The sequence below is a fragment of the Saccostrea cucullata genome, unplaced genomic scaffold (assembly GCF_032062105.1).
Source record: "Saccostrea cucullata isolate Sc308-1 unplaced genomic scaffold, CSIRO_AGI_Scuc_v1 ctg4952, whole genome shotgun sequence".
NCBI lineage: Eukaryota > Metazoa > Mollusca > Bivalvia > Ostreida > Ostreidae > Saccostrea > Saccostrea cuccullata.
Window position 1 is genome coordinate 27,544 of NW_026918357.1, and position 14,670 is coordinate 42,213.

The following is a 14,670-nucleotide window of genomic DNA, read 5'->3' on the forward strand; positions in this document are numbered from 1 at the left end:
AAAGGAAAAATCAAACGCACGTTCGTATGCCGAGAAAATATGTTGCTGACAGAGTTGGTAGGATGTGCTGGTGTTGATGAGATATTCCAATTGTGATTTTAATGACTACATATTTTTTGACATATTTTTTTGGACATTGAAGAAAGAGTAACGTACATTTCAAGCTACATTTCTGAATAAAATCACCCTCTACTTTACCGTCTTGTCATTATTCCATGTATTAAAATTTGATGAAAAAAAATCTGTAAACAAAATCTTCACATACTTTCTTTCAAAGGTAATTGATAAAAAAATTGTTATCTTGAACTTCATTTTTTAAAAAATCAGAGAGGCATTTGTGCCCTTATATTGAGAATGGGTGTTTTACATACGTACGTTTCAGATTTTCTGACTCAGTGTTTTTGAGAAGATAATTAATGACCCAGCCCTATTTTTGTTTATTTTTAATTATATCTCCTTATAAGGTACGATATATCCTGGTGAGCTTGAGATAAAAGATATTAAGAGTCTAATACGAGGTAAGTTATTAACAAGCAAGTTGATGAAACAAGAATATCAACAGTCTCGTTTAAAGTCATCATTTTGTAAGTTCTATGGTCGATGCAATGACCTTGTCAGCAAATACAATTTATCATTGAGACAAATGCTGACTGACGTTTTTCATACTTATTGTTAGTCCATTATTTATACACTGAATTGACGTCGGATTTTTCCGTTATTTCCCGATCATGACAAGGAGCACACGGCAGGTGTGACCGGTCAGCAGGGTATGCTCACTCCTCCATGGCACCTGATCCCACCTGATGTTTCGAAAGTCTGTGTTTGCTCTGCTCCTGATTTGTATTGTTTTATGGACTTTGGTGTTGAATACTGTTCGCTATCTCCATATCCTTCTTGTAAGGGGCATGATCCTTCATTTCAACATTTTAAACTTCTCTTTGCTTAAGAATGCTTTGAAGCAACTTTGGATAAAATTGGCCCAGTGCTTTAAAGAAGAAGATTACTTTATGAACACTGAAAAAATTAGCTAGTAATTTAAGTCACTATAAGAAGACTAGTGAATTTACTACCCATACAATCACTACCTTAAAAGTAGTTTTACTTGGTATTGAGTAGATACCATTAGTAAATCTAAAATTGATAAGCTACTTTCACTAAGTTAGTTGGTATCTATACGACCCCCACTCCACATGACACCTACTACTCACTATCTTAGCTAATATAGTAATAATATATTTTATAGTAAACAGAATGATTACTAATCACGAAGAACGCTTTACTTGCCACATTTGTTAAATTACCTAGGTATTTCTTTCAGTGAAAAGCATGCAGAAAACGGGCGGACAGCTAGACAGACGGATACACAACGGGTGATCAGAAAAGCTCGCTTGGGCTTTTAGCTCAGCTAAACTAAAATAAATAGTATCCAAGCACCTTTAATTGATTTCCAAACACTTCCTTTAAAACATCAGAGGCTAATAATTTCCTCAAATCAAGTATTGTGTTTGTACAAAAGCTTCTTTTGTCCCTGTATTAGCCCTGATTAAGATTCCTGAAGAAATGCTGATGAAATTGTAAAAATTATTTCTAAAAATAAGTCCACGCATCTTTTAATTATAGAAAGCCGTAGAGTATGTACAGAAAGCTGTAGAGTACCACCAGATAATAATTATTTTTATTAATATTTCCCATAAAATCGACCGACAACTTAGTTTATTATATTATACTTTCATGTAAATTAGTGTAATCTGATTGGTCGAGAAAATTTGTTAAAAAACACTATTACCCGCTGAATAATAAATCCACGCCCTCCAGCGTAGCAACAGTCAACAGTGCTTGACGACAGGGGATATTCCAAAAAATAGCGACTGCGCAGAATTTATGCGCACACGGTTCACTGTTATATGTATTTGTATAAAACATTCAGCATAATGTAATAAATATTGCAATGTAGTTGGGTGTAACATTAACAATTTTCACCCCTCGAGAACCATTGGCTGCGCCTCGGTTGACAATGGTTTTCTTGGTGTGAAAATTTTCAATTTTACACTCAACTACATGCAATATTTACATAATAGACCCCTGATATAAGACTAGCAATTATTACTTAGACGCGTAAAATTGATAATGAGTTATTATAATTTAACGAATTGATATAAAAAAAATGGGTTCCCGTGAATAAAGCTAACACCAGGAAAACAATTCTTTGGTGTCGAAGATACAGTTTCCGCCTTTTTCATTTCCGTTTCACAGAAAACGGGAAGCATAGAGTAGACCTTTGACATTTTTTTTTCAAGTGAGAATGTGCAATATAGATTATACCATCCAATATTGAGAGGGAATTTCAATCATATAGTAATGCGCAAGGGTGTGTTAGGCTTGCTAGCAAGCAAACTGCCTGGTTGAAATGGAATGTTGCTAACGCAAACAGTTAAATTATCCCTCGGAAAGTCTATTTGAACCATGTAATTTATGCCCAGAACCTATCCAGACATCTGAGAAGACACGGGGTCAGATTACTATAAGCATCGTTGATATCGCCCTGTAGATATGTTACACCCTCATTTACTTCCTGTCATGTTCGGGTAAATTGAAGAATCCATAGATAAACAGTGTGAAAAAAAGCAGAACAATTTTTTTAAAAGGTGAAAATTTCACTGTAAGTATTAGTCATAATAAGTAAAAGTAAAATCAACATTTCGTATATTTTTTTCTATGTTCGTTTTCATGACCTTGTTTGATAATCAATGGATTGTATTTTGCCTAGCATGCTTCAAATTCATTGCTAGGCCTTTGCATTATTTTAATCAATACATACATTAAGGGTTCACTCAGGGTTTGCCGAAAGGGGATCTTACTGATCTCACGGATCTGGCACAACCTCTGGAATTTCCAGGAAATTTTGAATAATTTGAAGATTTTTTTTATATCAATCACTGTTCCATCACCTCAGTTTTATTAAATCAATATCGGGACAGGCATATGAATTCTGGCACCCTCACTTCAACCTCATAATATGTCAGGCCATGCTATGTTTTAGATAGTGCACTTTTCAACGTGCTTGCACGTTCGGAACAAACTGCGGGATTCAGATATGTAAATATTTATGTGCTGTCGATATTTATAAACTACGGACGTATTGAATATCGACCACATAACTCTGTGCAGTAGCGTGGAATTCTACAAACATTATAACGTACGTATAAGCTAATTTATTATGTTTAATTAAAGAAACAAATGGATTTAACATGTGCAATACATGTATAAGTGTTTTCTCCTGCATAATATATGCCAGCAGCATGCAGATGCAGATCATGTATATGCGGCATGTATACTCGCTTCTCATTATATCGCGGGTTCCATTGTATCGCGGTATATTCCAAAAATTCAGATACACAGCTCATATCCTCTCTGTTTAAATACTATCTGTTTGTCGTCCGAATGTAAACTTTTGTGACGATTAAAAAGTATGGAACATGTGTCAGTAATTTTTTATTCAAATAAAACGTAATTTTACAGATTTCCATTACCGTTTATATAATATTTAGATCAATGATTTTATAACCTAGTAAAAGCCAGAATAAAGTTCATGTTTCGAAAGTCTTTGGTTTGTATAAATGTTTACTTTTAATGTAGAATTACACCGTAAATATAAAAATAAAAATTGAAGTCCATGTCAGCCACAAGTTTCCATGTTTTCCTATACCGTGATACTACAATGAAGCGCATTGAAGTGGTAAAATTTTCCATTTGGACGAAACGTTCCGAGTCATGTTTTGAACGTCAATTATAAAATAACGACACGCCCATTTCTTTAGAAACGAGAAAGGAATATTCGTCGTATTGTTTTAGGACACTACACTTTCCGTGACAAGCAACATGAGTTAAACTGAAATGAAGATTTTTAAATGAAGAGAGAGCTATGTAAATAGAGTTCCCGCTTATGTAAAACACGCATTGCAACGGATTTGTACATAAATATGATTTTATTATGTTGATTGGAGTTACTATAACACATGTATCGGTCGAACACGTGCTTACTCGGTGTTTATGTAGACCGTCAATTTCATTGGCTATTATATCTATGAAATACCTGTTCTACAGGTATTCGATTGAATCATTTGACCGAATTTTCCTTTCTAAAGAAATGGGCATGTCTAAAGATTGCTCAAAACGTTCCATCCAAACAGAAAAATTTACCACTTCAATGCGCTTCATTGTACAAGTATGCCAAAGAACTATATGCGGTATATTGAATACATTTGCCCCCACAAAAGTCAAATTATGAAAACTTCCTGAAATGTGCTGAATTCAATAAATTGTATGAGAAATATAAATTAACAGAAAATATTATAGTTTCAAAGCAGTGTATTCACAATTTTTGTTTTTATGACGTCACAAACTAGTCCGATTTTATATCCTTTTTCAGAAAGAGGACAAAATGGACAAAATTTCGACAATTTTAGCTTTAAAATTTATAGAGCGCAAGTTTGTTCAGGAACAATATTCACACATTTTATTGATATTATCATTCTACACATTATATCAAAATATTAATCCTGAACACACATGCGCTCGGTGATTTTTACTCAAAATATCAAAGAAATATGTACATTTTTCTGTAAAATTCATAAAAAACTGAAATTTACGTCATGTTTGTGACGTCATTTCATACATATGACGTCATTACTTGTGAAAATATTCAGTGCTTTGAAGTCAGCATTTACTCCCCTTTTTAAGAACTTAATTAAATATATATCCATCAAAGTTTGCTTTGGGGGGCAAATATTGGTTATTACCGAATATACTTCTTTGATGCCTGTCGAGCAATGGGCTCTCAAATAATATTTAACCCTAGATCTTTCATCCTTTTATTAACTCCTTAATTGGAAACAACCTTCCAAGTCTGGTGTCTGTCAAGCAAAGAATTCTCAAATTATTGATTGAACAGTATCTCCCTTTGTCCAAAATAGTGTTGTATTTGAACTGATAAATATCAATAGGGCCATCTTATCTTTGAGGGTTCCAGTGTTCCAAGTTTAAATCTCTGGTAAGCAAAGGGTGTTTAAGATACGGATCGGACAATTCGGTCTACAGCCCTACTGACATACTACAATGAAGCGCACTGAAGTGGTAAAATTTTCTGTTTGGATGAAACGTACTGAGTCATGTTTCGAACGTCAATTATAACATACAAATGTAATGACACGGCCATTTCTTTAGAAACGAAAAAGAAATATTCGTCGTAATTTTATGGACACCCCACTCTTCGTGACAAGCAACATGAGTTACACTGAAATGGAGATTTTTTAAAGTTATAAGATAGAGAGAGTTATAGAGTTCCCGCTTCTGTAAGACACGTATTGCAACGATTTTGTCAATAATTATGACTTTATCATATTTATTTGAGTTACCACAATACATGTATCGGTCGAACACGTGCTTACTCGGTTTTTATGTAGACCATCAATTTGACTGGCTATTATAGCGAGCGCAGCGAGCGTCGCTTTCGAGCGTCGCAAAGCGACGCTCGCGAAGCGAGCTCAATAGACTAACGTGTATGAACAGAGGAAATTCGGATTGAAATCTGTACATACGTCAGCCAAATTTCTCTGTGCAACATTCCCAGAATTCCTGCACTACCCAATGTCCTTTGCGCGAATAAATCGAAAATAGTAAAAAAATTAAAGGAACATTGTTTCTTACCGAAATCTTAACGAAATGATTTTGCCTTACCTTATTAAAAAAAATACCCCCATGCCACAACACCGGCCTTCACCTTGCCCTTCGGAAATGATACAAATGACGTCATCGGAAACTTACGAATTTTGACGAAGTTATGTCGGTTGCTTCCGTGAAACTCGAAAAACATGTTGCGGTGCATAGCAACATGGTGGCTAAAACATAGCAAAACTTACTTGAAAAGAACGATTTAATGCAATCTCTTTTCCATAAAACTAGCGTTTGCGTCCTAAGTCAACAGAATTTTTATCTGACGTCATACTTTCGTCACTTCAACGGTTCGGGTATTTCCGATTTTGTCGGAAACTTCCGAGAAGTTTGGAATCTCGATCCCGATGCTTGGGAAATGATTTCTTTTTATTGTTTTGTTTTATTCTTTTTGCTTTCTTTTTCTTGAATGATAGACAGTATATGTGTAGGTTTATGATAGTAAATAAACTGCGCTCGCCCCAACGGTCACACCGTAAAACATATTATTTATGGAAACCTGTTTTACAGGTATTCGAATGACCGAATATTCCTTTCTAAAGAAATGGGCGTGTCGTTTTATGACAATCATCGTTCTAAAGATAGCTTAAAACGTTCCAGTCAAACGGAAAATTTTACCACTTCAATGCGCTTCATTGTATGAGACTCTACAATTTAGGAGGTAAATAAGACTTCCCGTTTTAAAAATAGACATCAAATTAAACAGTGCAAACTTGAGAAATAATTTGACACTAAAAAGTTAGGCCATAGATTGGTTTATGGATAGTATTTGATGAAAGTTAAAGTAAAAAATTGGAATAACAATTTTTAATCAAAAGGATTAAGTACCGCGATATTATGAGGCACCAGTATATACAATTTTGACGTGTTATACTCCCTCTGGTATTTTGTGAAGTATTGAAAATAGATATATTTCCATTTCTATGAAACTACATGTATTTGAAGGTTAGTAGTGAGGTTTTTTTTTTGATAATTGGCAATACGTCGTCGATATATAAATATAGCCTTTTGATTAGGTCGATCCATAGATAAATCTACTTAATTCACAGAAAAGCATGTCGACCGGTCGATATGCTTTTCTGTGAAGTCCGATCGATCACACCCGCTGTATGCTCCTTGTCATGATCGAGAAATAACGAGAAAATTCGTCGACAATATTCAGTATGTAAATACTGTAACGGTTTCTTATAGTTATTATGGAATATAACAGTAAGTCCGTTTCAGGGTTCGATCATCTCCATTTATTCACACACAGATGATTATATAAATAGGAAATTGGTAACAGGATAATAGGAAAATGACCTGAAAATTATAATAACAAATAATACATACATAGCATAAAATATTCTAATACATGTTTATCCATATCAATATAGTTATTACAATCTTCGGTTAACAGATACGCTGAATAAAGGGAGGTAACTCTTCACATGAATTACACATTATCAAATAGATGAAAACTCCCTTTCAATATTATACTCTTTGAAAAATAATAAAACCTTTATACAACAAAACTGATCTATATTTTACAATAATGTCTACACAAACTTTACCATTTCTGGATAATCATAAAATATATAAAACAATAATTTCATACCTATCTATGGGATCGAGCCTCTCCCATTCATGAGTGTTAATAATATGGCTCACAGGGTCCAGATCATATAACTACAAATTATCATAGTTTACATAAATAAAGCTATCATCATAAAAATATATACATATTTAAATTAAGTAAAAACTACTATCTGTATCAATAAAACAGTTACTTTAAATACTAATCTCTCAAATCAGATTCTGACTGTGCAAGTGCTATAGAATTTACTTTGCAGTTAAATCAAATATTAGAAATCATATTAGAATTAGTATATAAATATTAGCTTACCTAAATAGAGAGAAATATCAAATGTCAAAAGTCTGATATTACAAATCTGTAAATATAGTCCTCTCTACTCAAACACTGGACAAAGAATGACCATAAAAACAACAACTTTTGGAGGGAAAATAAGTAAACTAATAAAACACAACCGTACAAAGTCCAAACCAATGAAAATGATGGATACTACAAATCAAAGACCAAAGACCAGAACCTTCATACCCCAAGGCAATAATAATTAAGTACAGGTACTACCTGTTCCACCTCGGTGACCTTTAAATATTTTTAGCAATGCATTTATGTACAAATTAAAAACATTAAATGTATTATAGATTTATCAAATAAATTAATAAATCTAATACTGTAACAATACTAGTATTAAATAGCCAAACAGTAGGAAAACACCAGTCAGCATTTGAGTTAATGGCATGAATACAACATGCAGTATGTTTGCTAATAACAGGCTTGTTTACTGTACTATGCTTGCGTATCAAATCATATATTTAAAAATTTGAAGAAATTCCTTGACCTTTCCTGTCATGGATCTAACACACCAGGTATATTCATTACAGAGAATGGATCTTAAATTTCAAAGGGCGATCACTTGAAAAACTATTCTATAGTATAAATATTCAAGTCAAAAATGTCCTGTATAAAAGAGCGATATGTTAAAGCATTCTTTCAATTTTCTTTTTACAGTTACAAGTGAACGATGAGTGATGAAAAGGCAGAAAAAATGGCCCAAGATGCAGTTCGTTGTAGTCAATGCACAAATGTGGTCGCTGTTCGATGCAGAAGCTGTGGTCTTAACCTTTGCAGAGATTGTAGAAACAAACATTTAGAAAATGAAGCACAGAAGCATGAAATTGAGCCGTACAAGCCACAGGTATCCTCTCCAGACAGATGCATTGATCATTCTCAAGAAAACGTCCTGTACTGTCAGGATTGCACAGTTCCTATTTGCTTTCAGTGTCTTTTGGGAAACCATGAGGGACACAGAAGTGTAAACTTGTCCAAAATCACCACAGCAACTCAAAGCGCTGTCCAAAGCGACTTACTGGAATTAAGGCACTTCAAAAATGAATACGAAAATGTTGTGCAGAAAATGATAGAAAAGTTTTCTGAGTATGCAGATCACAGTAAAAAAGAAGCAGATACTCTAGAAGAGTTGAGGAAAACTTGGCATGAGAAAGTTGATATCACGATAGACAAAATCAAAAAAGATGTGGATGACATGGTGAGAGAGGACAAGAAACACATGCAGGATAGTATTGAAGAAATGCAAGCAATTTTAAAGCATGTGGAGAACTGCATTCAGGAAAACAAGAAACTTTTGAAAGATAACAAAGTCTTGAATCTCCTTAAGTACGAATCTATGGTCGAGGAATTGCGACTTGTTCCTGGTAGAATAGTCATCCTACCGCCAAAAATAATTCCCTCAGATATTTCGGAAGAACAGATTATTAACCAGCTTTTGAAGCTCAAACCCTCCAATAGAACAACATTACCAGAATTTGCCATTAGCAAAACCTGTGGGGTAACGGCAGTAGCGGCCCGCATGTTACTGGAAGAACCAGAACCTTTAGCTATTATAAAAACCAACAGCGGAAAATTAAAAGGAATTTGTTGTGAAGCAACAAAGGGAGTGTGGGTTTATGGAGATGATGAAAAACTCAAGCAGTATGATAAACATGGCACTCTGCTGAAGTCCATAGCTGCGATTTCGGGAAGTAGTCAGAAAGACATTGCGGTAAACAAAAACGGCGATGTTGCTTTTCCACAGATCACGGATGAATGTGTTGAATTACTAGTTGTCGCAGAAGACTGCATCAAGAAGATGATAGAAATGACTGGCTGGATTCCATTTGGTCTTTGCTTCAACACAGAAGACGACTTGATGGTCTGCATGCGACGAAACGACTACTCAGAGGCCAAAATTGGCATATTTTCTGAAGGCGAATTGAAAAAAGAAATTCAATTTGATGATAATAATAAGGCACTTTTTTCTGTAGGCCGGAACAACATGTATGTCACCGAAAATGGAAACGGGGACATTTGTGTTTCCGACTGGAACGCCTCGGCTGTCGTCGTGACCAAGAAAACCGGCGAATTCCGATTTCGTTACACCGGAAATCTCTCTCGCAGCTACAAAGAATTCTATCCACATGGAATAGATACTGACAACTATTGTCGTATTCTTGTTGTTGATCGCGACAATAATTGTGTCCACGTGATCGACAGGAACGGGAAGTTCTTACGCTACATCAACTGCAGTTTGAATGACCCCTTCGTTCTCAGCATTGATGGTGACGAAAACCTCTGGATTGGGGAGAACAGTGAATCGTGCATCAAAATTATTAAGTATTTGGATTGATACAGAAAAGAAGTAACTTTGTATAAAGAGATCCCTTATCAATCTCCATTTTTTTTTTATCTTTAACTTTCATTCATGTTTTCAGTTTGAGTATGCAGTATGCACACACAGATGTTTTCATTTTTCATAAGATGTTTTCGATTCATTGAGTAGGGGTTACGTTTCTTTAAATGGTGAGATGTTAACGTTGAATGTATACACTTGGTGGTATTTTACACGATTTCACCTAACTGGGTGTGTAGGAGCAGTTAAGGACAAATTAATAGTATACCAATTTTATTTTAACATCTTGCATACATGTATAACAACTTAAGTCGTGATTTTATAAGTAAGCTGAATTAATTTAACCGTATGGATTTTTTTGTTTTCAATTAAAGTTTCTCAATGACGGGATTTAAAGTCCCAAAAGAAATGTAAAGACTACATGTATTTAGGTTGGTTGCAGGATGAAGTTAATTGTGGACATAGTAAAAAGTGTACACTTTCTTTATATTCTTAAAGTTGAATACGATTTTTAAAGTCGCTAAATCCGAAACAGACACATATTATCTTACACAATAAAAATACTTCATTACATACCGGTACTAGATAATATTGAAAAATAAATCATAAGATTGATTTAAGAGTTCATTACAATAATCCTTACAAATAAAAAACAAAAAAAAACATAGATCAAAAACCTTATTGACAAACAGAAGTTCCTGACGGGAAGTTAAGATCTGTTGTGAAGTTACCTTTTAAAAAAATAAATTTATCGGTTATATCTAATTATGAAGATAATTCAAACTCGAGTATTTTCATTAGTAGAAGCCTAGGTCATAACATATCTTTTTTAATAAATTAAGAAATTAATCATTGAATATAATCTATAGTAATTTTTATACTAATATGCATATTTAAAGAATAAAGGAAAATCAGAATGATATTTTTGAAATCTTTTTTTTAAAAGGAAGTTTAGTAACGAAGGCTAAAATATTGTCCGTGTACAGGTATAAGTACTTTGTTGTTGAAAAAAAGGCTCGAGTTTGTTCTTAAATAAATAAGTTTATAAAGTTAACTTTTTAACCGAAGGCCTTCTCAGAAGATTTGATCACGTACCGACCCACTTCAATTCCCATTGAAGTTTATAAACTTGTTATTTATTACTTATATATACATTTAAGATAGACAATTAAATTGTTAAATTATTAAATTATATATAATATTCAGATATATAAATATTGCAATAAAAAGTCGCCGTAGATTGATTTCCGTCAAAAGTACTGAAGGTTGTAAATCGGCTTGAAAGGCGGTTACGCTTCGAATTCATCAGGCGAAGAATTCGATTTCGAAGGGAAAATTTTGTTAAATGCCACTTGTGATCAGTAATAGTGAACAGCTTGTTGTTTGGGAATATTTTTGATTGTGAAAATCGATAATAAATGCTGAAAAGATACAAGAAACATGTCCGAAAATTGATGATAAAAAGTTGGAGGAATTTCTGTCGCCTGGAAGGGATGGATGGATCCGATGGATGGAGATACTTGACCGAGCCAGTTAATTTGCAATCAAGTATTAAATTTGATCAAAAACATTCAACCTACGATTCCAGTAACTAAAGGCATATTTATGATGTAAACATGGAGACACTGGCGACAGCTTACATTGAAGTATCTACCTATAGCGCCGATCGAAGTGTTTCTCAGCTGTTCGTGGCGTGATTGCACCGGTTTGATATTTTTCAACCGATTTATACATTTATCATGATAAGAATTTACATGTAATGAAAAAAATTAAGTTTTAGTCTATTCATGAAATTTTAACCTAAGGTACATTGATACTCTGATAAGAGAGATAACTCTTAATGACACAAATGTCTATTATTCCTTTATAAATTTGTCAAGTTTAAGTGCCTTTTTTGTCAAATTTTGCCATGTTATAATTGTTTGTATTTTATCCAGCATATACATTTGCTTTGGAAAATCATAAAAGTTAGAGAAAAAATCATATGAGAGAGCAGAGGGTTTATGACCCTTAAGGTCTACCAAAAAATAAGGATAAACGTTAGCGACAGTGCAGCTTACAAAAGTGACATAGGCCTAAACTATTTTTATACAATGTTATGCCTAGTAGGCTAAACAAAGGCTAGTTTCTATCGGTATATTCATAATTCTCTATGTACATACATAAAAATGTAGGTTATAATCGATCGCCAAAAATGTATGAAGTACTTGTTTACGTTGTAAATAAAACAATTATTTTACTTATTACTTACTTATTTTGTTTTTTTTTTATACATGAAAAGCAAGCAGAGCAAGTCATTTTTTTATGTACCGGTAGATATTGCGCTGTGTGATTCGGCCATGTATTGACCTCTGACAAACTTCATACAGAATTGAAGATATTTTCTCTCTGTTTGTGTATATAATGGAAAGATACCACAAATGTATATATTTTAAAATAAATAATGTATATAATATAAAGGAGAATATTCTAAAAATCAATAAAATTGCTGCGCGAACCCTATGCACTTTCTCAGTTGATACAACAATTCACCAACAATTGACATTAAGTCCAGTTGATAGGTCATTGCATCAAAAACATGGTGTGTATTCAAGAAAAAAAGGTTCATTCCAATACGGTGCAAGTCTCTCCTTGCCTTGAAGATCTAGAGGGACCAGAAGTCCGTTGATTAATTCTGAGGCAATCGAACACTTTATTTCTTTGTCTAAGTATCCAAAATCTGTAGTCTGAAGTACTTACTGTCGTTAAGGTAGAATGCCACACCAACTTTTTATTTTATAGATCTTTGAGTCATCCTTTTAAAACAAGGGTTTTAGCATTGAAAGGTCCATATTAGCTCTCAATTATTTTATATGAATTTTTTTGTATTTTTTCAAAGAAAATGAAAAAAAAATTATCCAATTAAGATGTTTTCTAGTTACAAGTTTGCTAAAAATGAATGCATCATATGAATATCTAATGAAATATGTAAAGAAAGGCTGGTTAGACTTTTAAATTTTTTTGATAAAAAAATATTTATGAAAATAAAACTCATTATTTGTGAATATTTTTTAAACCTATGGTTAAAATCACCATAAAAATAGTCACAACTGAGGACAACATGTTTGTCAATCATATTTTTAAAAGAAATTGAAATGAAATTGAAAAATTTTAGAGAAATTTTAAAAATTTTTTAATATTTGGACCTAACCCGACCAAAATTAAACTGATCCCGATCAAAATTAATACAAAATTAATAAAATGCTAATTTACCGCCTCTATATGTATTTACAATGAAGAGATCTATTTAATTGTCAGGTTCATTAATGTTTTAATCCTTATTAAATTTCATCAGACTAGTGCTCTTTGGGAAATGTATTTATTTCCAATAAATATACAATTATGGTTGGGATCGGTTTAATTTTGATCGGGATTGGCCAAAATTAAAAAAAATAATTTCTCTAAAATTTGGCCATTTCGTTTCAATTTCTTTTATAAATATGATTAACGAACATGTTCTCCCCAGTTGTGACTGGTTTTAAGAAAATTTTAACCACACATTTAAAAAATATTCACAAATTATGTGTTTTATTTTCATAAATATTTTTTTATTTAAAAAAATTTAATATCTATACAGCTTTTCTACACATATTTTATCAGATATTAATGTGATGCATTCATTTACAGCGAAATTTTTACAAGAAAACGTCTTATTTTGAAAGAAATAATTTTTTCATTTTCTTTGAAAAAATACAAAAAAATTCATATAAAATTATTGAGAGCTAATGTCCACCTTTCAATGCTGAAACCATTGTTTAAAAAGGTTGACTCACAGATCTATAAAATAAAAATTTGGTGTGGCATTCCTCCTTAAGCAAGGGAATGAATAAATGGATTTTTTGCGAGGAGCGCTGACTTGTACAGTTGACGCTTACTTTTACACTAGCTATAGGACAATGTATGGAAGCTCTTTTACGATATAAATATTAAGCTCACCATTTAATTCAACAAAAATAACGGTTTATTCCAATAATAAATATATATGTGTAAAAATAACGACAATCACCCTATTCTCAACTCCCAGCCTTTACATGAAAGTGTCCCTAACGCAGTACAGTTAAGGCAACACATGAAAAAAATATGGTAATGAAGTCATAATGAGGTCTGACGTCATGACAGTTGCTCCGCCCTGATTGATCCATATAAGGAAATGGTGCTCAAAATAACTATTTACCAATACTGGCAACAATTTATAGGCCTAATAAACAACAATATCTTCATGTTTAAATAGAAAATAATTAGTGATTTTCTCGTTTATGAAATAGCATGTCTTTAAAATAATTCTCTTTTTAATGTGTCGTTTGTCTGCATTCGGCTTCAGCCAAGCGCTTGCACTCGGTGACACGGAATGTTGTTTACATCTAAAAACGTGGCGACATCAGCTGAGATTTGCAGTGGATTTAAATGCAATGACCACACAATCCTTAAAGAAAATAGGGATAAAATAAGAGACAAGGCATTGCTTCTCCATTTTACAAGAATATGAGGACATTATTTCGGAAAATAGCAGAAAACTGAGACGATTTGCACCAGCTCTAGCTCCGTAGATCAATCACTGCACTGAAATTATTCCAGGCCAGGTATGTACGCATACATGTAGGTACATGTGTAGATCTGCAATATGTAGACATGCTTTTGTTAACATAAA

General features: G+C 33.1%; 2 protein-coding genes and 1 long non-coding RNA gene across 3 annotated transcripts in view; 1 reads left to right on the forward strand and 2 right to left on the reverse strand.

Moving 5' to 3' along the window:
• LOC134263843 (uncharacterized) overlaps nt 1–14,670 on the reverse strand; it is a 79,337-nt gene that overhangs the window by 23,453 nt on the left and 41,214 nt on the right. The gene's annotated exons all lie outside the window — the stretch shown is intronic.
• On the forward strand, nt 3,060–12,227 carry LOC134263832 (uncharacterized). Its single transcript, XM_062746204.1, has 2 exons — nt 3,060–3,196; nt 8,306–12,227. The coding sequence occupies exon 2, from the start codon at nt 8,319–8,321 to the stop codon at nt 9,978–9,980; it is 1,662 nt and encodes a 553-aa protein (XP_062602188.1). The 5' UTR covers nt 3,060–3,196; nt 8,306–8,318; the 3' UTR covers nt 9,981–12,227.
• Nucleotides 3,274–8,239, reverse strand: LOC134263852 (uncharacterized). Its single transcript, XR_009991365.1, has 3 exons — nt 7,328–8,239; nt 6,596–7,032; nt 3,274–3,334 (listed from the first exon to the last, which is right to left on the reverse strand). It is a non-coding gene; the product is annotated as an uncharacterized LOC134263852 (long non-coding RNA).

What these genes read in the sequence shown, in the direction of transcription:
- LOC134263832 (XM_062746204.1), top strand. Translation starts at nt 8,319, where the DNA reads ATGAGTGATGAAAAGGCAGAAAAAATGGCCCAAGATGCAGTTCGTTGT.